Source organism: Tribolium castaneum, chromosome 3 (assembly GCF_031307605.1).
Source record: "Tribolium castaneum strain GA2 chromosome 3, icTriCast1.1, whole genome shotgun sequence".
NCBI lineage: Eukaryota > Metazoa > Arthropoda > Insecta > Coleoptera > Tenebrionidae > Tribolium > Tribolium castaneum.
In genome coordinates, this window is record NC_087396.1 from 8,789,348 (window position 1) to 8,815,493 (window position 26,146).

Consider the following 26,146-nt stretch of genomic DNA (forward strand, 5'->3'; position numbering starts at 1 on the left):
ACAAGCGTCGCGTTAGGGATGGAATAAAGGGAAATTTGATGTTACGCGTTTGCAATTTTGAACTACGTTTCGGGTTTCTACACATATTGAAGACACTACAGTTTTCAGAGTATGATGAAATTCAGACTCACCCTGTATTGACAGATGAAGCGAACTTATTTACGCAATACATTTCACAGCTGAGGTAACTGTCATTGATAATTAGATCAAAATTTTCAAAAATCGCTTGGTATTTTTGTTTAATTTATTTGTGGTTAATTTTGTTCCATTTTTTTATTTTGTGATAAATTTGGGGGAATGCAATTATCTCTTGGACAATTTCTTCGAATATTTTTAAATTATTTAATCTCAAAATTGGCGACTTACGAGTTTAGATCATTGTGGAGAATCACTTTAGTAGTCCAAATAAAAGAAAAAAAGATTCTACGCTTTCCCACTATAATAAGATATATTGGTTAGAAGGTGCATTTCTGGTGCACTTTGAATTGCGTTTTCTTCAAATGCTAGCTAAAAGTTTCAATGTTATTTATAGAAAAGATGAGTATGGAAAATAATGTAAAACAATTTCTCAAAAAATAGCTTTATTTTGGAGTGAAAACTCTTAAATTTTTGTAACCAAAATAAAGCTAGTTTTCAAGAAATTATTTTACATTATTGTTCTCCATCTACACCATTAGTTACACTAAACACTGAAACTTTTCGTCTGCATTTAAAGAAAACATAATTCAAAAAGTGATCTTCAAATCAGTGTATCTTTGTAGTGAAGCTCCGAATATTTTTTTTTATTCCGGGTGTTCATAAAATCAGGACACCAACTCAATGGTATGAAGTAGAGAAATGCATACATACAGGCTGTATCAGAACTGACTCCCCACCGGAGAGGTGCTAGTGGTAACAGCAATAGAGATGGCAAAAATGCAAAAAAATGCAGGTCTTTTATTCTTAGTTTGCGAGATAGAGAGGTCTCAAAATGACTAATCCCAGAAGCTATCTCCCAAGTGTACTGCTTACAGTAGATAAAAAATAATTCAAGAAAAAGATTTAAATTTTGATTACAAAGTGTTATTAAACTAAAAACTATAAGTAATGGATCACAGCGAACATAAATTTGTGCTCAAGAAACCAATTAGTGAAATGTATAAATTTTAGGTTAGAATTTTTTCACTGAAAAAGTCATGGAATGCTTCAGGTAAATTAAATCTACAAAACTACAATTAAGATTAACAACTTCTGATACATTTAAACGTAAATTGTTCCAATAAGTAGGCTTTTCAATGTCTTTGTAATAATTTTCCAATAAAGAAAGTAACTAAACAGTCACTCGTTATTCGATTTTACCTCGTCACCTCAAATAATTATTCCGTATAGGTAATACAATAATTGTAAAGACTCAAAATTCGTACGATGCTCAAAATATCTAAATAAACATTTTTTTAGCTCGGTGGCTCCCCCAACGGTAAAAAATATTTTTGTACTCATAGCTTTTAGATAGCTATTTCCCGGTTATTCTCTAGCGTGTGGGAAACGGACGTTCCCGCAGTGCGGTGTTTTTTACTTTGCAACAATAGCTAGGAACATTTAATAGGTACCAATCGCTACGGTTAAGATGGAAACGATAATTTTTTATCATAAGTGACAGTTCATGCCAATTTGATGATTGTTTGACCTGTTACCAAACCATCAGCAAAAAGAACTGAAATATCAAAAAAAAATTTTTTGAGGTATTTGTTACAAAAAATATTGTACCTAATTTGTTTGTAAAGCAATTTCTAAACTCGTTAGGTAAACAACTTTTAAATGTTCAATTCAAAATAGTATATTATGATACGAGTTTTATAAGACGCATTTTGTCTCACGCACGAATTTAGCACGAATAGAGTAAGTGCGACAAAATGCCTTGTAAACGAGATATCATACAGTATTTTTTCTACTTCGCACTTTTTGTTTTATATCAAAAAAATAATTTCGAAATTTAGGGAATTTTGTAGCAGTTGACATTTGTGCGCAGACAGTGAGATGAAATTAATAATTTGGACCGTCGTTAGTTTATTCGTACAAATGTATTCTGAAAGTATCCAAGACGTTTTGCAATGTATCCCTTAACAAATATGGGCTTTTGTGGCAAATACTTGGAATTTGAAAATTCGTCGAAGGTTAATGAGGTCTCATATTACTTACCTGTACTGGCTTTTGAAGTTATGATTGTACATTATTCGAAAGGTGTTCGAAAGGGCCACATATCAGGGCTGGCACAAAAGGCTTTAAGGGTTCGTATTTCATTAAATTATGCATTAAATTATTACGAAACCGAAGTAGAAAAGATGACATTTTGCGAGTTAAAGCATTTCCCAAAGTAACCATTTTAGGAAGCGTGTACCAAAAAACATTAAAATATATCTATTAGATTAGAGGGCTATTAATGCATATTATAAGGTTTGTAGTACCTATTCCTGCTTTTATAATCCACTGATTTTGTCTCTATATGATTTTGTGGTCTTGTTAAAATCGTATTTACGTATTGTATCAAATATATATTAGGGATTATTTATTGAGTAACGTCATTTTAAAAACGTCAAGTATATTTTTAGTTTGTGTATTAGAAATATTTATTGTTAGTGGATTATTGTGTGGTTATTTGAAGACATTAAAATGATGAAAATTTTTAGGAAATTTTACTGTTTTGCTCCGGTAAATGCAAATGTTCTAAGTCAATTTTTAACAATAGCACCTTAAAGCTAGACGTTTTAATTTCCCAAAACGTTTTAAAGGAAAAGCAAAAATTAAATGTACTTAGGAGGTTCAATGATAAACCAGAATTTTCTTATAACCATTGACTACAACAAAATTTTAACAAAACTCTAACCGCTTGAACATACTTTTCCTTTACTTCTGTACACATACGCCATCTTTTTGGTAGTTTCATAATACCTTTTTTGTAGAAGTTTTTTGGCTAAGTGTGCAGCCAATTGTTGTGTACAAGAGGTTCTACCGAGCTTCTGAGTCGATTTGTTAGCTAAATGAAACTTTTTCAATTCAATAGTACGTTATAATAAAACCTAATTCTGTTATTTAACTTTTTCATTCCAAAATCCAATCCGAAAAAAGTCATTATGCTTTGTTTCACCAAAGCCGATAAGTCAGATGGAAAAAATATGGCTTTTGTAATTTGGAATATCCTGGGGGTTATATGTCAATGCTTTCTACTATTTTTAATTGATATTTGAAAAACTAAGCCCTCACTTTGATCAAAAGAACGGGTTCTTTCAGCAAAAATTCTGATTTTATTGTAAGAAAACGCATGATCACACACAGATCAGTTGACCGCAAAGATCCTGGAAAACTTGTACTGAGAAGCTCTTCCATATTCCCCTTATGGCACTAATATATCACATTGTGATTTTATTTTTTCTTGTACCACTTAAAGACTAAAGAAATGTTGGACAACGCTAGATTCCCCAGTGACGATGTGCTTAAAAATTTTGCGCAAAACTGTCCAGAAAGCTTGTGTAAAGAATGCATGATTATTATTGTTGGTATTACTAAAAAAGAGGTGGCGTATGTGTATAGAGGCATAGGAAGAGTTCGTGCAAAATTAGTTCAAAGAGTTATGTTAAAATTTTGTTTCAATCAAGAGGTAGAAACAAGTTTCGGCTTATATTTGAATTTCCCTCGTAAGTATTTTCAAGAAATACATGCTGCAACGAGTTAGAGATAAACTGAATTTTTAATTGGTATTTTTAGGAAATAACAAAATTTCACATATGATGGTAAGATATTGCGTTATTGACTTATTTCCGCTCGTCGACGTTTTTATTTTATGATAAATTTCTTTCAAGAGATTGCACAATTAGTTCGAATCGGCGTGCAAAAGCCTTTGAAAGGCCAACATCTGATACAACACCGTCGCTGTAGTTTTCAATTAAGATCTGGCGCTATTGACTCCCTTTCAGGAAGTCCAAGTCGTAACAGAAGCGAGATGAGACGTTCCAATATCTTTTCTTCGTATCTGTTGTCTTTTATCTCGCCCACCTGTCTCTTGTCAGAGAACGTCCCCGAATAAAAATCAATGTACGTCAAAAAAGAATTTATTATTATTGCGGTTCTCGCTCTTCCACTTTCATCACACCGCGTCTTCTTTTAAAATCACCAGTCGCATGGATCCTCTTGTAACAAGTCTCTGGTTGATCGAGGAGCCTCCTCGCTGCTAAACCGTAGTTGAGCGACGTAAGCACCGGTACCGGTTTGGCTTTTTCCTGCAACAGTCACTTTATCGCATTACTCCAATCGAAAAATCGCTTAATTTAGTCTTTGACACACGCACACGTCATGGGAGATCCAATTTGTGCCAATGTTTGTGCATAATTAAGGTCGAAACGTGGCATTCCACGCAAATTCCTATTTAAATCGAGTTTGAAATTCAACTAAACAGCGGGCAAACACGAATTTTGTTTGTCTTTTTCGAGATGCGGGCGAGTGAATGATGTCTTTAACGTCGATGACGTGGATTTTCGGGTGTATATGATAAGCAACGTCACGAGACGAAACGACCAAATTTAATGGGACGGCGTGATGTAAACCGATTTTGCCAGGAATCAACAATGCCCTACAATTAATGCGAAATCGGCCAAGACGATGACGTAGGATAAGGAACGAGGATTTGCAAATTAAATTACCATTTTTTCGTTTCTAAGAAATGGCTGTACGTATACATTTACATTTGTAATTAAAGTACAATGTGGCTTGAATACTTTGGAGACAAATGTTAGACTTCTTTCTCTATAAGTTTTTCCATGTTGCCAACTTAATTTCAAAGGCCCGAGCTTTTATGATCAAAAAATTAACAGAACGCTTATAACTCATGTTATAATTTAGAGTAATTGTAAATAGATAGATACAGAAAAACCAAAAAAGTTAAATTTTTTAGAGTATATCTATCTATCCGACTGTTTATTAAAGAAAGTATTGTGGATAAAAAATATTGATTTTCTCCAGAATTTTAAAAATTGTCCGTGATATCAACCGTTGAGAAGACCTTTAATTCACAATCGTTCAAAAAATCAACTAATAAAAAGGGTCAATAAGTTACGATGCAACCGTTAAAACTGTTAATACAACAAGGATTCAGATACTATAATGAGCCTGACGATCTGGCGATGCAACCCAAATAACAAATTTTATTTATGTCTTGATCTAATTTTAATTAGGATTTGCATTTGCAATCCAAGTTGATTTTTAAACGTGCTGAGAGGGAACTTGGAAGAAATTGGCCTCTTTGCAAAATAAGAAAATACACTGCTGGGACTTTGGAAAATGAAGTTCGCGTAATACTCGTAGCTTACATAACATGGAACCAACGGGCATCAGCCAGACTTCAGTGTGTCGTATTCTGAAGGAAAATAAATTTCATTCCTATCATGTGTAGCTAGTACAAGAAAACTGATTTTGAACACAGATTACAGTTTTGTCTCTTTATGAAAACCCAAATGCAAGTTGACATCAAGTTTATTCAGAAAATTCAGTTTTCTAACAATGATAGTGCACAACTTTCGTTTGGTGATAAAAGACGTTCAGTTAAGCACACAGGGTGTGTCTAAATTTCTTCATACTCTGTAAATTGGAGAGTCTTCAGACTATTTCGCAACATCACGTAAATTCCATTTTGTGCGATACGCCCACCTGAGAGCAAAAATGTTGTGTAAAGTTTAAGCACAAAAGATGAGTACGCCACAGGTAACCACATTTAAAAGAATCGAGAAATGAAAAACTTATCGCGTGCAATGCAAATAAGATGCAAAAACTTCGTGTTATCGCCGGTGCGCTGTTCTACAGTGCAGATTATTTTGTTGTTAGTTCGGCTTTGATTTGTGAGTCAGCGGCTCATGATCATGAAAAATCACACAAATCCTGAAATGACCGATATGGTCCAGTGTTACGGAATTGCAGATGGTGGTGTTTTAAGGATTCACACATTGTTCCGCGAAAATTGTCCGGCGCAACCTGTTTTATTTCTTTTTGTTTTGTGCGGAATAAGCGTGAAGTGTGAATAAGGGCCTCGAACGTCGTCTTCTTGAGGCTGTGTTCCGTTAACAAGTACCCGGCAGTTAACTCGTCAGCTGCAGATCTTTCAGAGCAAAGGTTGCAACCTTGCACCAAGTCGCTTACTAGAAATCAAGGCGGACTGTGTGAACAATTTTTGTGAATGTAAGTGCAAAGAATATTGTTTATTTGGAGTTTTTGCTTAACTTGGCGTTTCACTCGTTTTCATTCACTTAAAGCGTTTTTGCGTTATTCCATTCAAGAGAGACAGTAGTACCCCTCTTTTTAAAGTGTTTTTGCGGCCATTCATGTTTTGATTTATCAGAACCTTCACAAGCGTCGCGTTTGGGATGGAATTAAGGAAAATTTTGCTTTACGTGTTTGCAATTTTGAACTACAGTTTTGGTTTATACACATATTGAAGATACTCCAGTTCACAGATTATGATGGAATTTAGACTCACCTCGTATGTTGTAGGCATAGTAAAATCAGGCGTTTTATAAAAAGCCTAATCATATTATAAACGTCTGGGCAAATTGAGAATGAATGAATAAATGCAGGATTTTTCAATGCGACTAAAAATTTTGGGCGTGTTATATATAAAAAGCCTAATAAGTTCTCGTCTTAATGTAAATGGTTTTTAATGTTGTCCACTTAGAAAAAGACTGATTACATTTAATGGTTTTGTAAAACAATGAAAAAAAAATCTAACATTTTATAAAATTTCACCTTCTATTGTAGTTAAGTAGTTTAATAAAAAAACAGTAAAATTGCACCCCAAATTTAAATTTATTCGTCGACAAAAATCCTTTTTTATCTCTAGAACTGTAAACATTCTGATAAGGCAAGTTGTTATTTTCACTTATTTTAAGTTATACTATCACTGATGTCACCCTCTGAAATACCTATTTTCTCAACTATCAATTCACCCTGTAGTATTTTGATTTTGAGGTTACTTTTTTTTTCAATAGCTATCAGTTATCGCCGGAAATTTATAATATAAATTTAATATTCAAACTTTGACCATATGTATAAGAAAAACTACTATTTTTGCACAGAATAACAATTTAGTTGCATTTTAATGAAAATGTTTAATGTAGCTAAAGCTCATTCACGCTAGATTTTCCCACTCAAAGTCAAATAATGTTAAAATATAGCTATGTAAATCGGCTGAAAATAAAATTGCACAGTGTGCAAGTTATTAAAGAACTGATTTTGTAATAAAGCCGTCATATCTGTGTCGCTGTCTGTGTATTGAGTGTCAAATCGTTTTAATATTAATTACTGCGATGGGAAAACATTAAAATAATTGGTTTTACTACTAAATTACAGTGAAGATTGGTGAAAAGGTTTCCATTCGATGATTTAGACTTTTTGATGATTTAGAGTTATTCAACAGCAGGATGCAGTTAAATAGTTCGTTTCCCTGCAGCAACGCATAAACGATAAATATCGAAAGATAAATTCTTTTGATTTCAGGAACAAAAAACTAAAAATGTGAAAACAATCAAGCTTGTAATTTTTTGATCATTTTTATGCGTTTTTAAAATATCCTTTACCGTTTTTGTCGCAACCTAGGGAAAACAGGATTTGGTATTTTGTAATAGGTTACTTTATTTCTCCTGTTAGATACAGAAAAGATTTTGGAAAGTTTTTCTAGGATGGTGTTGGAAGGGGAATCTGGAGAGGCAATTTTAAATTTGGCATTACATTTAGTGAGTTTTTTTTTCATCTGCTGACAATAAAACATTTCGTTTTCTTTCCGACATCGTGAAATTAGAAAGGACTAAACTAGAAATCACTAATATTCAAACTGTTATTGTTGTTAGTCTTTTCCACTGCCTTCTTACTGAAATGTATGAATAACCCGCCTGGGCATTTTATTTCGTAAAAAATGCATTAAAACAGTAATTTCATAATTCCGCGCGTTATTAATGAGTTGTCAACAATGACAATTTTTAAACGCAAGAACAACGAAACACGAACCAACTAAACCCATAAAGAAAGACACATTTTACAAAAGCTTGACAGAAAGGATACAACAAAACACTATATGCAAGCGATATTTTTAAGTTTTGAAAAACAATGTCAACCTGACAGAACAGTTATGAAATATAACGGTTCGAAAATTACTATCTAGTACTACCTAGTGATATTCAGGCTTGCAACATAACTTAAATCTGGTTGGGAAAATCCAACGTGAACGGATTTTAGTTGGCAAATTGAAAATCATTTTTAGACACCTTGCATAATAGCCCAATAGTTAATTAAAAGAGATCAATTTTATTAGATTAAAAATGGTGGAGGCGCCGGTACAATAATTTGGCTTCTAATGTTAATACTGAAAATTAAAATGAGTAAAAATGTGATTGTATACTTTTCCAAAAATTTTATTTGAAAGCGTCAATTGGAGAGCCATTTTTGGTTATTTGATAATATTCACGAAAATAATAGATCATTTCATAAGGCGTAAATGTGATAGTTTATGTGGCGAAGATGAATGTTTATTTTGCCTAATGCAATGAGGCAAATAATTCAGCTGAGCCACATAAGCTCTCATTTATTATCATTATCAAAACAATGCTTATAAGCAAACTTCAGTCTCGGATTTTTGTGTTGAGATTTTCGAATGTGTTGAGTATTTTTTAATTTAATTAGTGCAGCATCTAGTGCAGTGTCTCTCGTTTCACAATAAGGGAATTAGCACCTCTCCAGCAAAGCAGCAAAAGACACAAGAAAGTGACAACAGCGGAAAAAGTCATAATTCTAGGTCATAAATGACAGGCACAAGTAAAAAACGCTTTATCGGCTTTATCTTATAAGAATATTTTACCCCATGTCCGAAAACTGAATCTTTTACCTGTGACGTTCAGTCACATATGTTGTCAGTTTTGTGACGTTTGCGGATAAAAAGTTTTAAGTGACACAATCAAGAAACTACTCAAAATTATTTAAATAATATTAGCTGTTTGGAAATTATAAAAACGCCAACGTCGCATTTAATAATTATTTATCCGCACACGTCACAAAAGTGACAACATTTGTGACTGATTGTCACAAAAGTAAAAGATCTAGTTTTTAGACATGGAGTAAAAAATTTTTTATGAGATAAGCATTTTTACTTTTGCCTCATCAAGATTTTTTCCAATGCTGTCAGTTGTTTCTTGTGTCTTTCGCTGCTTCGCTGGAGTAGTGATAATTCCCTCATTGGGAAACGGGAGACACTGCACTAGATTCTGCACTAGATGGTATACTAATTAAATTAAAAAGTACTCTACACATTCGAAAATCTCAACACAAAAATTCGAGACTGATGTTTGCCTATAAGCATTGTTATGATGGTAATGACTTAATGAGCCACGTACAAAGCTTCCTGATTATTTTATTCATTTGCCCTTTAATTAGTATTGCTCAAAATGGCTCTTTACTTCTCACCAATACGTTTGCGGATAAAATAGTATATTTTATTCAGAGTAAATCTGAGCCTATGTGGTTCAGCTGAATTATTTGCCTCATTGCATTCGGCAAAATAAACATTCATCTTCGCCACCTAAATTATCACATTTACGCCTTATAAAATAATCTATTATTGTATAAGGGTCTTACAATGTACAGACTGATCCAGAAATACTGAGTCTGTTGGCAACAGATTTGAAAGTATTTATGCTCGTAATTTGCAACATTGCAACCAAATTCGATTTTTCTTGACAATTATTTGACGTACAACCTCACAAGATTATTAAATTGTTGTTAGCTGGCAGACTACTCCATTGGTATCTTTAAAAAATTAAGCCCAGTGTTGCCAACAAACTCAGTATTTCTGGATCAGTCATTTTATCCCCGCAAAAGTTTAAATTAGGGGGATAAAATACATGTAAGACCCGTATGCAATACAACGTTTTATCCACAGTCTGAAAATAAAGAATAAATCAATATTTTGGAAAATTTTTAATTAATTTAATTAATTTGTCGAATTAATTTTTATTCGGTTAATCACGAGACGATTTTTCCATAAGACTCCTGTGTTTAATGGTTATCATAAGAAGTCTCCTTGTAGTGGTATTATGACCTAATAATAGACTGGTTGTGGATAAACCCTTTTATAAAAACATTAAACGCAAAGTAACTGTTAATCACGAGGTTTAACATAATATTTCTTTTAAAATTTAAAATTAAATGTGAAATCTCCTTGACCAGCGACAACTAAACAATAACAAACATTTTTTTAAATTTTCAATGGACAAATTATTATTGAAATTTATTTTATTTTAAATTCACTGTTTATAAGGCATTTTATATACAGTGTAATTTTTTAAAAATTTAAAAACGAGCCTCCCTGAATATCTTCGAAAATAAGCAAAAAGTTAAAAAATTCCGAGGCAGGTCAATTTTTATTTAAACGGAAAGATCTTTTAGTGTACAAAAATTTGACAGCTACTACAGTAGTCATTTAAATCCCATAGTCGACTTTCTGATAAAGAACCATTTTTGAACAGTGGATTATCAAGTACAATGTGTTCAAAAATGGTCGTTCAAGTTGACTATGGATTTCAAATTTAATGTGCCGCTTCGTCCAAATGACTATTGCAGTTTCTTTGTCAAATCTTTGAATTAGCATTTTACTCACTTTTTTGCATTTTTCGACAAAGTTGTTTCAAATGTAGGATTTGTCTTGATTTGTGTTTTATATTTCCGTGATTAATGTTGTTGTGTATTTCTTTCATTTTTGGATTCGAAGCTCTTTTGCATTATCTCGACGAATCTGTCACGGCAATCACAATTTGAATTAAGCGGCACATTACGTTCAAATTTTATAAGTGACTTAATGAACAACCATTTTTGAACACATTGTACTTGAGTACCATGTAACTTTGTAAGGCATTATTGAAACTCAAAAAAAACACAGCCGAATTTCTGGTCAAAATATGTTTCATTTAACGTATCATAAAGGGGGTTGGTGTGCAATTTTCAAAAGTACATTAAAAGGTGTCTTACCTTGAAAATAAAAATTGACCTATTTAAGGTTTTTTAAATTTTTTATTTAGTTTTTGAGATACTTAGCGTGGTTGATTTTTAAGAAATCACCCTGTATTATATTCAAATTATTTTTCTAATATAAAATCAGTATGAACTTAACCCTGAGTTCTTATTCCAAAATACTGTAAAAATGTTTATAGTCTTTTACTCAATAAACAATTTGATAACAAAAACAACGTTAGAAATAAATTACAAACTTTTGAACAGAAAATTTGTTAATTAAAAGTCAGCAATTTATAGATATATACATCTACAGGATGAGGCAATTGTGGAGTTAGGTGCAGCTAGTACTAATACCAGCTTTCACAAGAATCGTAAATTTTATTAAATTAACCCACGATTAAGTACAATACTGTCAATTTAATATTGATTTGGTCTATTATTATTCAAACGATAAGAAAGTAGACATGCTCCTAGTTCTACTAACTTGGACTCATTTTTTTTTTCAAATCAAGTGCAGTATTAAGTATTAATAAGTGAATTTAGTAGATATTTTTGTTTGTTTTAATAAGATTTCGGAAATACCCTACATTTAAAACTAAACAAGAGCTAAATCTATTAAGTTACGAGTACTTATTCATCCATGTTCATGATTTCAATTTAGGATTAAATCTGGCGACCTAAATAATTGTTATTTCATGTTATTATTTGTTTTCATATAATTGCCAACTAATAAGTTGTTTGATGATTATTCGCTTGAACCATTTCGGCTTTTGTTTGTGACACGCAAATAGATAAAAGATTTGGTACAATTGAAGATTTGATATTTGACAGCGTCACGTCAAGAAGTATACACATAGTAATGATTTCAATTTCATAAAAGCGGCATTTTTTATCGTATTTAATAGTCCCTCTAAATTTTAGTAAAATATTTGCTATCTAATAGAGATCTTTAAAATGCAGAGATGTAGTCATACATGCGACTGGAGATCCCCTCCATACAAATTTAGCGAGAATTATTCTAATTACGTGGACGTAGTTTTACCTTGTTTGAGCCATTTTTCCGGCGAGGCGTTCGAATTAAGCAGTTAATTTTAATGGAATGTAAATTAATTTAAAATTGAAATGTTGCAAGACTCGTCGGTAATTTAAGTGTGTATCTGTTGCGCCGCTTCTTTGCACGTAACGCCAAATGATACCTACATAAATAACAAGTATTGATCACCACCGTGTCGCAACCTTAAGGGGAAGATAGCGAGTATAAATAGCTTTTTATAAAAGTAGATTTTTCCCACTGAGATAAATTCATACTTTTTTAATTTGAATATTTTACCTGCTGATAAATGTTTTCTCGGATATCGCGCAGATATTGACAGTTGTCTTTGGGTTTTCTTGGATCCCAAAGCGGAAACACTTTGGTGTAGGCAAAAAACAGATCGTATTCGGCGCTCCGGTGCTGCCTTTTCATAGGATTGTCGAAATACGTTATCGATTTTGCACTGTCGATTTTTTCCGGTTTCTGAAAAATAAACTTGTTTTGGAAAACTTTCCGCATTTGCTGCATCTCTCCAACGTCTTAAAAATGAAGTTAAACTTCCTTGATTTACTTCCACTTCGGTGATATTGTACAAACATAATAAGCCCCTTCTCTTCATATTCTCATCGATACACCACCAGCCATTATTAAAGTTTCTCTTGTTTTCCACAATAAATCACGATGAACGACCGAAATACTTCCAAGGTGGATAACTCGAGCCAACTTCCATTTGTTTTGATTTAATTAAATTTGCTTTTGATTGTAGTGATTTGTGATCACGTATCAACCAAAATATTTTACTTTCTTTACTCAATTATTTGAAAAATACTTTTGGGTTGTGTGCTATCTCATCTACAATCTTTATGCTAATTTCTGAGTGCAACCATAATTTCCCGGTCTGTTAAATATTTAATTTAGCGCGATAAGCATCGGTTCAAATAATGTAACAATTTCATGAAAAACTACTCCAACTACTAATTTACAAAGTTTTTTGACATTTTACTTACCCAACCAGTATTTTCAAGGATGGCCCAAACTTCCTGTTTATTTTTAATAACATTTATAGGGGTATGCCATTGTGCTTTGCCCTGAGAACCCATTTTCCCGTTTTCTCAAATAGATGAACTCAGAATGTAGTGAACCAAAATTTTATGACACAATCTTCTGTCAGACTGTCTAATTTTATAATTGTTTTTCTGACTTATAATTCGGAAGTAAAATTACCGTTGGGGGCGCCACTCAGCTAGGTCGAAAACTGTAACCACAAATGGTGGGAAAATGTGTATTCTATTATTTTGTTTATATTATTATTTTGAGGCTTCACAATTATTGCATTCCCTATGTGGAATAACCATTGTATCTTTGGTTCAAAAAATGAATGTTGACAAATTAGTGATGACGAGGAAAACACGAATAACGAATGACTGTATGGTTTACTTTCTTTATTGGAAAATTATTACAAAGACATTGAAAAGTCTACTTTTTGACATAACTTACGTTTAAATGTATCAGAAATTGTTAATCTTAATTGTAGTTTTGTAGATTTACCGAAGTATTATATGATTTTTTCAGTGGAAAAATTCTAATCTAAATTTCATATATTTCATTAATTTATTGGTTTTTTGAGCCCAACTTATAGTCTTAAATTAAACTACTGTTTAATAACACATTGTTATCAAAATTTAAATCTTTTTCACTCTTTATCCACTTTCAAATTGCAACCATAAACACTTTTTATACCACGAAAAACCGCAGAACCAAAGTCAGTGCAAAACAAGAAATCTATTCAAATAAGTTTTTCCTAATAAATACCCAACTAAAATTATTGCTACTGGGAATGACGTATTAGTCAAATTATTCCTCTTTATTAGTTGTTTAATTCAATATTCGTAGTTCTTTAATAACTAAGGTTTATTTTTTGATTATTTATTACCTGTGTAATTACTTATAGATAGTTATATAACAGTTATTTTCTTCATGTCTCTACCCAGCTTATTTTCCATTGTAAGAAATTTTGAAAAGAATCTACTGACATAAAATAAAAGATATTTTCAATTTCCATTAAAATATTGAACAGGTAAAATAAATTGCTGTCTTTCATACTATTTTTGGTGGTCTCATGCAGTCTCTGTAGATACTAGTTTTTGGGATTAAAATTGGAATAAACTTTTGCAATGATGCTAGATTTTAGAACATTTATAAAATAAATCATTTTGTACAAAATGAGTCAATAATGGATTATTTCTTAAAAGCAACCTATAATAATACTAAATCCGGAGTTCGGTTTGACGAGTGACTGAGTGACAACGCGCCAAAATGGAATATTCTGCTGAAATAGAGGGAAAAATGGGAAATAATCCCAAATTTGACGGAATCTCTAGCATAGATGATGGCGTGAACTATTTTAACAGTATAATACAGTGTGTTCAAAAATGGTTGTTCAGGTCACCCATGAAATGTGAACGTAATTTGCTGTTTAATTTAAATTGTGAATACCGTCAAAGTGACAGATCTGTCAAAATAATGCAAAAAGGCTTCGAAATACAAAAACGAAAAAATACACAACAACTTAAAATCACGGAAATATAAAACACAAATCAAAAACCCTACACTTGTTATAACTTTGCCGAAAAATGCAAAAAAGTGAGTGAAAAGCTAACTCATATTTGACAGAGAAATTACAACAGTTATTTGAACGAAGCGGGAAATTGAATTTAAATTCCATAGTCAGCTTGATGAACAACCATTTTTGAACATATTTTTTTATTTTTTTTTTATTTTTTTTAAACAATCTTTGGTTCCTACTTTAAACACATTATATTAAACGCAGCACACCACCATGTAGTTAAAACGACGACCCGGAGATTCTCAAAAAAGGTCCCTTGGTGAAATGAAAATTATGCAGAAGCAACTAGAAACAGTCACAAAACCTTCAAAACAATGAAAAGGAATCCTACGTTGGAAAACATTTTGAAATTTAAAGAAATTTTAAACGAAAGCAAAAAAACGTCAAGTTCTAAAATCAAGAAAGAAAGATTCATGGCAAAGTTACGTGTCTATAAATAACAACAGGCACCACATTAAAAGAAGTGTGGGGAAAAATACTCAAAATTAAAGGAACCAGTAACTACGCACCTTTTACACTTACTAATAAAAGTCATTATCAAACTGTGTTCTCAGCTGAAGAAGTTGGTGAAATGTTAGCCACTAAATTTCAAAGTGCCTCAAATACATCCAATCATTGTACAATGTACAGAATTATCGAGGTACAAAACTGAAGCTAAAAAAGAGACACTTGTGATCAATAGGGACACAGGGAGACCAATTAACATTCCAATAACTTAGGACGAATTGCAAGAGGCATTAAAAAATACTCGAAACATCAGCCCTGGACGTAACGACATACCTTTCATATTTCTCCAAAATCTACCAGAAAAAGGAAAACAGTACCTGTTAAAATTATATAACATTATTTGGACTACCCACACATTTCTGAAACTTTGGGTTAATAAAGCAATAACAATTCCCTCTAACCCGGGCTCTTACCGACCCATCTCTCTAACATGCAGTATGTGCAAAATACTCGAGAAAATCATAAACCAGCGACTTGTTTAGGAACTAGCACGCAAAAACGTAATTTGTGAAGCACAAAAGGGCTTCCGACAAAGTGGAAGCACTAAAACAATATTACACAACTGGAAGCGCAAGTACGTGAAGCATTTTGCAATAACTAAAAACTTCTCAGCGTCTTCATTGAAATTGAAAAAGCGTATGACATGAAGGCACGGTACATTAAATACTCTGAGTAGATGTGGAATCGGTGGCAGCATATTTTACTTTATCCGAAATTTCTTAAAAAATAGATATTTTCAAATAAGGGTTGACGGTGTCTTATCGGACAAAAAAGAGCTTGAAAACGGATGTCCACAGGGGTCCAGTCCTAAGTGTATCTCTTTTCCTTCTCGCAATAAACAACGTCACCTCCTGTATATCTTTTTCCGTAAAATTATCAATCTTCGGAAAAGATATATTAATTTATGCTAGAAGCCAAAATGTAACGACACTTATTAAAAATATATAATATGCGTTAAATACGCTAACACAATGGTTGAATACAACAGGATTTATGTTTGCACCAACAAAAACTATGTATGCTGACCTCCTCTTCACAAATGGGTCCAAATCTAAAAACGGAGTCTACGCCGCCATCTGGTCTTCAGTCTACAAGCAACTATATCGACCCCCACAACACCTCAGTGTGTTTAGTACGGAAATGTAAGCTATATTAGAAGTGTTAAACTTTGCAATACGTTCACCAAACCGCAAATTTGCCATTTGTACGGAGTACAAAGTGCTCTTCACTCAATAAATCAAATGTATCCGAAAAATCCTATAACACAAATAATCAACGAACAACGCAAGACTATCTACGTAGATACAAAAGAAATCGTCTTTTTATACACCCCAGCACATGTCGAAATTTTGGGAAATGAAGAGGTAGACGCTTTACCGAGATCGACACACATATCTGAAGATGAAGACGTACAATTAGCAACCCTCGAAGACATTAAACGTCAATAAAATAACGTGTAATATAAGAATGGCAATCCCACTTGAACATTAGCACCTCACATCTTACAAAAATTCAAAGTGTTGTCGGCACGCAGCTGCCATTACCAGAAGGGCGAAAATCTCAAATAGTCTTATCTCATCTGAGATTGGGACCTACTATGCTTACCCATTCTTGGATACTTAAAAGGGAAGAACCACCAAAGTGCCGACTTTGTGGTGCAAGGCTGACAGTGGAGCATCTTCTCAGCGGCTGCCCGGCTCGGGCGCACGGACTGCTGACTTCAAGCTGCCGGGACCTTCTGGAAGAATCTCCGGGAATTCTTAGTGGAAATCAGAATTTTTCAGAAAATTTGACTGTCCACAAATTATATAAACCTATTTGTATAAAGTCAGTTAACTGTTATTGTTAACTGCTAATGGCCTCTGGCTGATGTGTTAAGTAAATAAAAAAAATACTAAATCCAGCTGTCCAGGCCTGTAATTGTTAAAAAATTACAAAAGTAATCCATGATTAATTATTCTGAATATCATCAGCTTTGACAGTTTTGCTAAAATTTTATTATAAAAAATTATTATTTAAAGGATAACATTGATAACAAAGCAAATTTAATTCAGTTAGTAATTTTTTTTTAATGAAAAGCGTGGGTCAGAAAGTTAAATACAGATCTTGGTGTTAACCATTTTTGATGGCTCAATTATTATGTTAATTTTGCCGTATAAAATGTGTGTTAACACACATAAATATATATACAGGCTGTATCAGAAATACATATGTTAATTTTAACAGGTAACTAGAGCTCAACAAATAAAATTTATTTTCTGTTTGTAATTTCTTAATAACAATTTCGCAAATTTACTTGGTCAAGATGACATATCAAACCGTGTACCCGCCTACGGGTACAAAAATAAAAGTATCAAATTGTTTTTGTTGTGACAGAAACGGCTAATTTAAACATTTTATAACAACAATGATAATTGTTGTTATTAATAAAAACTAATTATTAATCAATGACCGACTCATTTGCACAAAAAAAAGGAGGAAAACAATGAAAATAATAAATAAGTATTTTTCAAAATGTTGACTGACAACAAGGCGAATCTTTGAAAGGAAAACGTCATAAAAGCAGCAACTGACAGGACCTGAAGCCAACCTAACAAAAATATATCTAGGTCTACTGCGTGTTTAAAGCAATCGTGAACGGACAATATTGTGAATAAACAACCGACAAAATATCTGTTCCCTCATGTAGTCCTTATACTTAGTAATTAAATCAATATTATACTGGTAATTTTCTCCTAAACATACAGCGTGTTCCCAAGAATTTCAGGGTGAATCTATGAGGCAAAACGGGAACGAAAACCTTTATACCATTTTTTCTCTACATTAATGGTTTTCTCAAAAATAAATAATTTAAAATCAGTTCCACTGTTTGAGAGCTTCTGTATAATTTAATTGTTGAGTTAATGAATAAAAGTAATCGTTTTATTAAAAAAAAGATTGTTACTTACCAACCAAAAAACGAACAATAATTTTCTGACAGACTTTCACGACCAACGTCACGAATGTCGATTTCTGTTTTTTAAATTCCGTTGCATAATGCATCAAAACTTTCTAGACTTGCATTTTTTATTTTTTTTTTTTCAGTTTTTAAATTATTTTCTGAATTAAAGGAAACCGGGACTGCATTTTACAAACTTTCTCCCTTAAAGTCCGCGAGTAGAAAAATAAATCTTATACATCAGTTTCTAAAATCTTATTTAAAACGGCTTTAAAACTGCGGAAAATGCCTAAAATTCGACTTTTTTTAGCCACATTAATCATAGTCTGGACTATTTTCTTTAGGCAACCCACTCGGAATACATTCGAGTTGTACAAGACAATCTATTGTCGAACTTGTTCGACAAGATGTCTTGTATAATGAGTGTAATATGCAATTTTTTCTATTTCGCCTTTATTTATTTAATCTCTTTGATTAAATCATTTAAATGATGTCTTAGTAACTTTTGAGATTTTGGGTTGGTGATCATAACGTATGAGATGAAATGACGGTTTATTGAAAATAAATTAATAATTAAGAGTTAACGTTCTGTCCGACTATGTTCTGTGGCATTTCTGTGGTACGACAATGAATATGAATTGATATGAATACACAGACAGACAGAAATTCATTACCAATCCATCTCATCATGAACAAAAAATTTACTGCTTTCAATGAGATAAAAATTCATTTTGTCCAACTGTTTCCATTGATAATTGTTGCACAAAATTGCATTTGTTTATGCGAAATAGAGAACATAAGTTTTATCCGATTAGCAAATCGGTCCAGGACCAGGACGACCTTAATTGGGATACCTAATATTTTCATTAACCGTTTATTAATGAATTATTTTGTCTAAGGGTGGATTTTACAATCGTCATATAATCCCCGTATAAGTTATTGTTAGTATAATTATTATGGTTAAAATTGTTAAAACAATGTATTTTTCAAAATCTTCAGGATAAAGTTATTCGACTTTTGCAAAATCCACCCTAAAAAACACTATTATTTCATATTTCATATTAAATGTTTCAGACATTTAAAAATTTATAATTTGTGTCCAACATTAAAGTTCAGAATGTTTTCGTCCAATTTCTGCTTTATGGGACTTTTGAGTCTTAAAAAACGCGTCTTGTACACAATTTACAGAAAACACCACCGGCACTTAAAAAATGAAATAATTGCGACTTGCACATTAAACTTTATCACGTTTAAATAATCCAAAGCTGTTTATTCCGAATTTACATCTTTTTTTTTGCATTTAATTCACAATAAACTTTAATGATTGCTATCAAAGTAGAAATTGAAGTTAAAGCTTGTGCAATGAAAAAGATGAAGTTGGTTTTGATTTGATATTAATTTCAAATTTTGTACCAGAATAAAAAAATTGCGATAACAGAAAAGATGTAATCAACTCGATTACTTAGTTTAGCAAATATAGTTCATTTTTTTATATAGTCAACCGTCAGTGTCAAAATTCTGATAAAGACAATACTATATCGCCCTAAAAGTTCATGTCCAACCACTTTTGAAACTGGCTGTATTCTGTATTTCACATTTTGAACACCAGATTTGACGTTTTTGAAAATTGGACGTTAGTGTTAATCGTTAATTCTTTAATTAATACTGACAGGGTATTTAGATACCGAATATTACCATTCTCCATTTATTAAGTATCCAATTCGGAAATAAGCTTCGTTAATAAAAGTGTTTTCTTGCACAGGGTTACAATTTATGCAACTAAAATTTAACGAAATTTTTAAAATTAATTGATTGACAATGGAGTGTTATACTAAAAAATGAAAATTTTTATATAGATAGCCAACAACAAAATAGGCGACCCATATTTTTTCATTTTAACCAAAGCTCAACTGTTTTGGAGAAAAATAATTGAAAAGGTGAAAATTCCTGGCCTGACGTCAGCAATGTTCCTTTTTGAATCAGCCAGTCACAGGACTAGAGATAGAAAACTTGCCAACAAAGAGAGCTTGAAAGACGTACGTCTTTTCTTTATTTCTGCCTTTGTTGTTTTACATACGACTTTAGATGTGCTGCAGGAGCAGTCATTTTACCAAAACACAAACTCCTGCAAAATATTAGCACACAACACAGTCACAATCAACAACGCACGGCTTTGACGTTTGTATTTGACGTTTACCAGCCCAAACGTAGGTCGTAGCGTTAATTATATGCAGCGAAAGACTGACGAATCATTAGTCGAGACATTGCTTACGTCACAGCGCAAATTTTTTATTATTACTAAAAAAGTACCGATTTAAAGTAACTCAGACCAATATTACTAGACATCATTTTGTGTCTACTTTTAGAATCTGCAATTTCCAAAAACTTTTACTTTTGAGTATAACACTCCATTTGTGAATTTCACAACTGACAGTTTTGACGTTTATAGAAAGAAAATTCAATTGAGCAGAGCGGCACAAACTTTTTTACATATAAACCAATTTCAAAATCAGTTAAAAACACATTGTATTTATTAAAGGTATTAAATCTCTGATTTGTTTTGTTTGGGGACATAATTATGTATATAGAGGTTTGAAAGAATAACAGCCACTACGGTAAAAGAAGATTCTTCACCACTCTACTTTTGAATCCACGAACTAAAGCGTTCTAAAACTCTTGAGATCGTAATCAGAAAGTCGTACTGCCATCTCACGGAGAACTGTAAATGGAATGTTTATTTATACTTAAATATTTGAAAAATTCTTTGTTATATGTTAACATTTTTTGTTGATTAAAAACAAATGCACTGTTGTTGAATAATAGTTTCTTTGAGATATTGTATAAGAAAATGCATTAGGGACTAAACATAAACTTAAATAGGTTTGTTAGTTATTATTATTATTAAATTACTTTTTACTTATCTATTACTTATCTATTACCTTATAGTTTAAATACTAAATAACAGACCACAAGAAATATTTTGTCCAATAATAATAGTTCGATTACTTAGTGAAAAAGCACACAAGTTATTTTCCAATTTTATCTCTTGCTTGGGAATATTCATGGATTGCTATTAAACTTTTCTTAGTGAAACTAATCAGTTAGCTATTACTATTCATTTTTCTTAGTGTAGAATAAAACAAAAGGTAATATAAAAAGTGATATGAATTCGTAGAATTGTAAGGGATGCTTGGGAGGTCCGAATGGTTAGTGTGTGTGAGGGCTTTTAGGGCGAGTGTGAAAGATGGGAAACATGTGTTAAAGATGAATGCCGAATGTCTGGATTTTTAGAAAATAAGTTAGTCTGTAACTGGCTTTTGTAGAGTAAAGTAAAATTAAAAGGTCCTGTTGAGAAGATCGTAGTTTATTTACCCTATAATCCTGACGTAATAAATTATAAACTATAACAATTTATCAGAAGTGGGATCGTGAAAAAAAAAATTATTCGTGGAGACTTAGTTTGGTTTTATTAGTGTTAGTTTGTTAGTGGTCAAAGAAATAAAGGAAAATGACGGACGATAAGAATAAAGAAAGCCCGAAGGAAATCATCCCTCAATCAGGACAGGAATTTTTGAACTTAGAGACAATTTTACAATTAGTGAAGGCAGCGGTGAGCGAAGCGTTACAGGCTCAGACAGGGACAGTGGCGGCGGCGGCGGCGGCGGCGGCGGCGGTTGACCAGGAGGTAGCAGGGTCGCCAGACATACAGGAGTTGTCCAGAGATAAGGAGGCGTCGGGGACGCTGGGGTCGTCTGGAAACGGGGTGGTGTCGGAGACAAGTGGCCTGCAGAACAGTCTTCCGTTGGGCCGGGTGGAGGCGCCTGGGGCGTCGAGAAACATGGGGTATTGCGTAATGCCCGATTTAACGCAAAGTTTACGCGTATTCAATGGAAAAGGAGGTGCATCAGACGCATTACAGTGGTTACAGGACATCAAAACCATGGCGGGACGTCAATTTTGGGGTGATGCAATTTTGTTGGAGGTGGCGCGTCAACACCTCGTAGATAGCGCGTTGTTGTGGTATCGATATCACCAGGATACCTTAACAACGTGGGCAGCGTTTGAGATGCGATTCCGCGAAAATTATACGGATCGAAGAACGCTCGCCGAAAGGTTTAGAGAGATGTCGGAGAGAAAACAAAGAACCAGTGAAAGCGCGGAAGATTATTTTTACGCAAAAATGGCGATGTGTCGCGATTTAAAATTGTCGTTCGCGGAAACGAAAGAAATGCTGCTCACGGGGTTGAAGTCCAGGGAAGTTGCGAGATCTCTGCTGACTGTTCGACACGACGATGAGTGGCAGCTTCTTCGTGATTTGAGGAACAATGAACGGTTGGATTTAATTTCGGTTCCAGAGAGGCGTATTTTGCCAGAGAAGAGAAAGTGTTTTCGCTGTGGAGCAGAGGGCCACATTTCTAAAAACTGCAACACTCCGAGAGTGGAAAATAACACCAAATGTTTTCCGTGTTTTAAGTGCGGGAAAATGGGACACTTCGCGCGCGAGTGCCAAGTACCGGGTCGCGATTCGCGAGAAAGACAAGTAGTAGGGCGAAACGAAAATTCGCAACGGGGTGCTACTGCAAACGAAGTGGCGGCGCAAGTAAAGACAATAAATGCTCAGTCGGACAATCTAAAGTATTTTAAGGACGTGAAAATTAACGGGGTGGAAGTTAGGGGTTACGTGGACATGGGAGCGGAAGTTTGTGTCATCCGGGATGATTATGTACCCAAATTAAAACTTATGTGTGACTGGGACAAGAAGAAGGACGTTACGGGCTACGGCGGTGCAGTTACAAGTGTTTTAGGAGCCGCACAGGTGGATGTAGAAATCGACGGCATCAACGCCCAGATCGAACTCCTGGTGGTGCCGAGGGAAACCCAGGAGATTCCAGTGATAATCGGGCATCCATACACCGAACAGCCGCACATCGAAATTGTAAAAACACCTCACGAACTTATAATAAGAAAATGTGAAGAGAACGGTGCGAATAATGCTCCAAGAACGGTTTTGTGGGCGAGTGAGGCGTCTGTAATTCGAAATAACTTCCTGGGGCACATCACAGTCAGGACACAGACACCAGAAAGTACCCTTTGTGTCGAAGGTGGACTACGCGAGTCGGGAGAGTGGGTACCACGATGTGTAATAAGCACAGACAGGAACGGTGACACGGTGTTACCCATTTTAAATATAAGTGGAAAGGACATAAAAATTGTTGAAAATCAAAGTGTTGCGCGAGGGGACGTGTGTCGAGAATATACACATCGGCGAGATGTTAACACGGAACCTATTGACGCGTGTGAAATCAACACTGATTTGGCCGGGAAAGACGCGGAAAAAGTGTTGGAACTTATAAATGATTATCGAGATTTAGTGGCCCGAAATGTTAAGCAAATTGGATGTACGAATCTAGTAGAAATGGACATTGAATTAACAGACGATAAACCAGTTGTCTATCGACCGTATCGTATGTCGTTTTCCGAAAAAGAACAAGTGCGAAATATAGTGCGCGAATTGAAAGAGGCCGATATAATTGAAGAAACTGATTCTCCATTTGCAAGTCCGGTAATTCTCGTAAAGAAAAAGTCCGGGGAAGTGAGGATGTGTGTCGATTATCGAGCGCTCAATAAGAAAACAGTGAAACAGCACTACCCCTTGCCGTTAATCGACGATCAGCTGGATCGACTTCGGGGCCAAATCTACTTTACCTCAGTGGATTTGTCCATGGGATACCACCAGGTACCAATGTCGAGGGACGCGCGAGGTAAGACGGCTTTCATTACCCCTGATGGGGTCTACTGTTTTAAGAGAATGAGTTTTGGGTTAGCGAATGCGCCCTCGCAGTTTCAAAGATTAATAAACATAGTTCTTGGGAATTTGCGATATGACACTGCGATGGCGTATTTGGACGATATTATTATTCCGTCCAAAACTGTAGAGGAAGGATTAGCTAAGTTAAAATTGTTATTTAATAGATTTAGATACGCGAACTTGACGTTAAACTTGCGAAAATGTTTTTTCTTTATGACAAAAATTGATTATTTGGGTTTTACAATTTCAAAAGAGGGTATTGAACCGGGAAGGGATAAACTTAGGGCAGTGGCTGAGTTTCCGGTACCTACAGACGTACACAAGGTCAGATCGTTTTTGGGGTTGGCTAGTTATTTCAGGCGTTTTGTCCGGAATTTTGCAATTATTGCCCGTCCTCTCAGTGACTTATTAAAAAAAGGAGGTAGTTTTAAATGGGGGGTAATACAGCAAAACGCGTTCGAGTCGTTAAAGAAAGCGTTAATGAACAAACCAATCCTTTGCGTTTTCGACACGGGCGCCTATACAGAACTTCATACAGACGCGAGTTCAACGGGGTTAGGTGCCGTGCTTCTGCAGAAACAGAATGACGGAACATTGCGACCGGTGTCATTTTACAGCCGAAAAACGACACCCGAGGAAGCGAAATACCACAGCTATGAACTAGAATGCTTAGCAATTGTAGCGGCACTAGAGAAATTTCGCGTTTATTTGTTAGGGATTCATTTTGTAATTCGTACTGATTGTAACAGTTTAAAATTGTTGGCAAATAAAAAAGATATGCATCCAAGAATAGGGCGTTGGTTTATTAGGTTGTCAGAGTTTGATTATACCGTTGAGTACCACCGGGGCGAAAACAATAAAGTAGCAGACGCCCTTAGCCGAAATGCGGTAGAGGCTGGTCGGGCCGTGCCAGTGGGTGGACTTCCAGATGTCATGGGGATAAAGATAAATACGGATTGGGTAGCGGCATTACAGCGTACCTGCAATGAAACTAAAAGCGTTTTACAGAAATTAGAAGAGGGCGATCAGGCAACGCACTCTAAATTTACGTTATGCAATGGTCGTGTTTATCGGGTAAAAGATGGAAAGTGGCGATTGTATGTACCTGTCGATTTAAGATTTGATATAATTAGTAACGCTCATAGAGAACTTATGCATTTGGGAATAGATAAAACGTTGGACAAAATAAAAGAGAGCTACTATTTTCCAAAAATGCGGGAAGAGGTAGGAAAATATATCAATCGATGCATTAACTGTTTGTATAGTAAGACACCGCGGGGGAGGCAACCGGGAATGCTGCACCCGTTAGACAAAGGCAGTACTCCGTTTCAGGTGGTGCATATCGACCATTTGGGCCCTTTTCCGTCAAGTAAAACAGGAAACAAATACGTATGCGCTATTATAGACGGCTTTAGTAAGTACACAGTATTAAAAGCGCTGCCGGATGTAGGAGCCGAGGGAACTCTTAGTTTTTTGAAAGAATTCGTTTCTAATTATGGAAAGCCCAATAAAATAATTAGCGACAGAGGTACAGCGTTCATTTCGAAGTTGTTCGAAAAATTTTGCGGTGATTGTGAAATCCAACACGTAAAAATTGCAACAGCAAGTCCTAGATCGAATGGACAAGTGGAGAAAGTAAACGACGTGATAATAACATGCTTAAGTACAAGTACGGATGACATAGAAGGTAGTGATTGGGACGAAAAATTAAGCGAAGTACAATGGGCTATTAATAATGCAACCCATTCGGTCACTAAAAGAACGCCTTTTAGTTTGGTCCGGACATACACGCGAGACGGGTTCACTAATAATCCGTTAGCAGCCGAAATACGCGATTTAAATACACGCTTAAATACGGAAGAAGAGCAAAATTTAGTTGCGGATCGGCTGAAAAGAAATGCGGATCGTATGTGCGCGAATTTTAATAAATCGCGGCGTCAGGCTAGGGTTTTCAAGCAAGGGGATTTGGTGTTGGTACGGGCTGAGGTACCGTCGACCGGCCAAAGTCGTAAATTGAGCCCTAAGTATCGAGGACCCTATGAGATTGTTAAATTTATAGGGAATGATAGATATTTAGTGCAAGATATAGAAGGCGAACAACAAAGTAGTCGCTTCTATAAAGGAATTATTTCTGTAGACAGATTAAAATTAGTTAGTAATTTAGAGGAGTAATAATTAAGATAAAGTAGGTTGTACAAGTGTTAAGGGTAATGTTAA

The 26,146-nt window shown here is 34.3% G+C and overlaps 2 protein-coding genes across 10 annotated transcripts in view; one reads left to right on the plus strand and one right to left on the minus strand.

The window, feature by feature from the left end:
• Nucleotides 1-26,146, plus strand: part of Nckx30C — a 95,242-nt gene that overhangs the window by 20,138 nt on the left and 48,958 nt on the right. The gene's annotated exons all lie outside the window — the stretch shown is intronic.
• Nucleotides 4,070-13,254, minus strand: LOC103314307 (uncharacterized). The gene is made up of 3 exons (XM_008199984.3): nucleotides 13,057-13,254; nucleotides 12,347-12,532; nucleotides 4,070-4,253 (listed from the first exon to the last, which is right to left on the minus strand). Exons 1-3 carry the CDS (start codon nucleotides 13,147-13,149, stop codon nucleotides 4,092-4,094), a joined length of 441 nt encoding a protein of 146 aa, XP_008198206.1. The 5' UTR covers nucleotides 13,150-13,254; the 3' UTR covers nucleotides 4,070-4,091.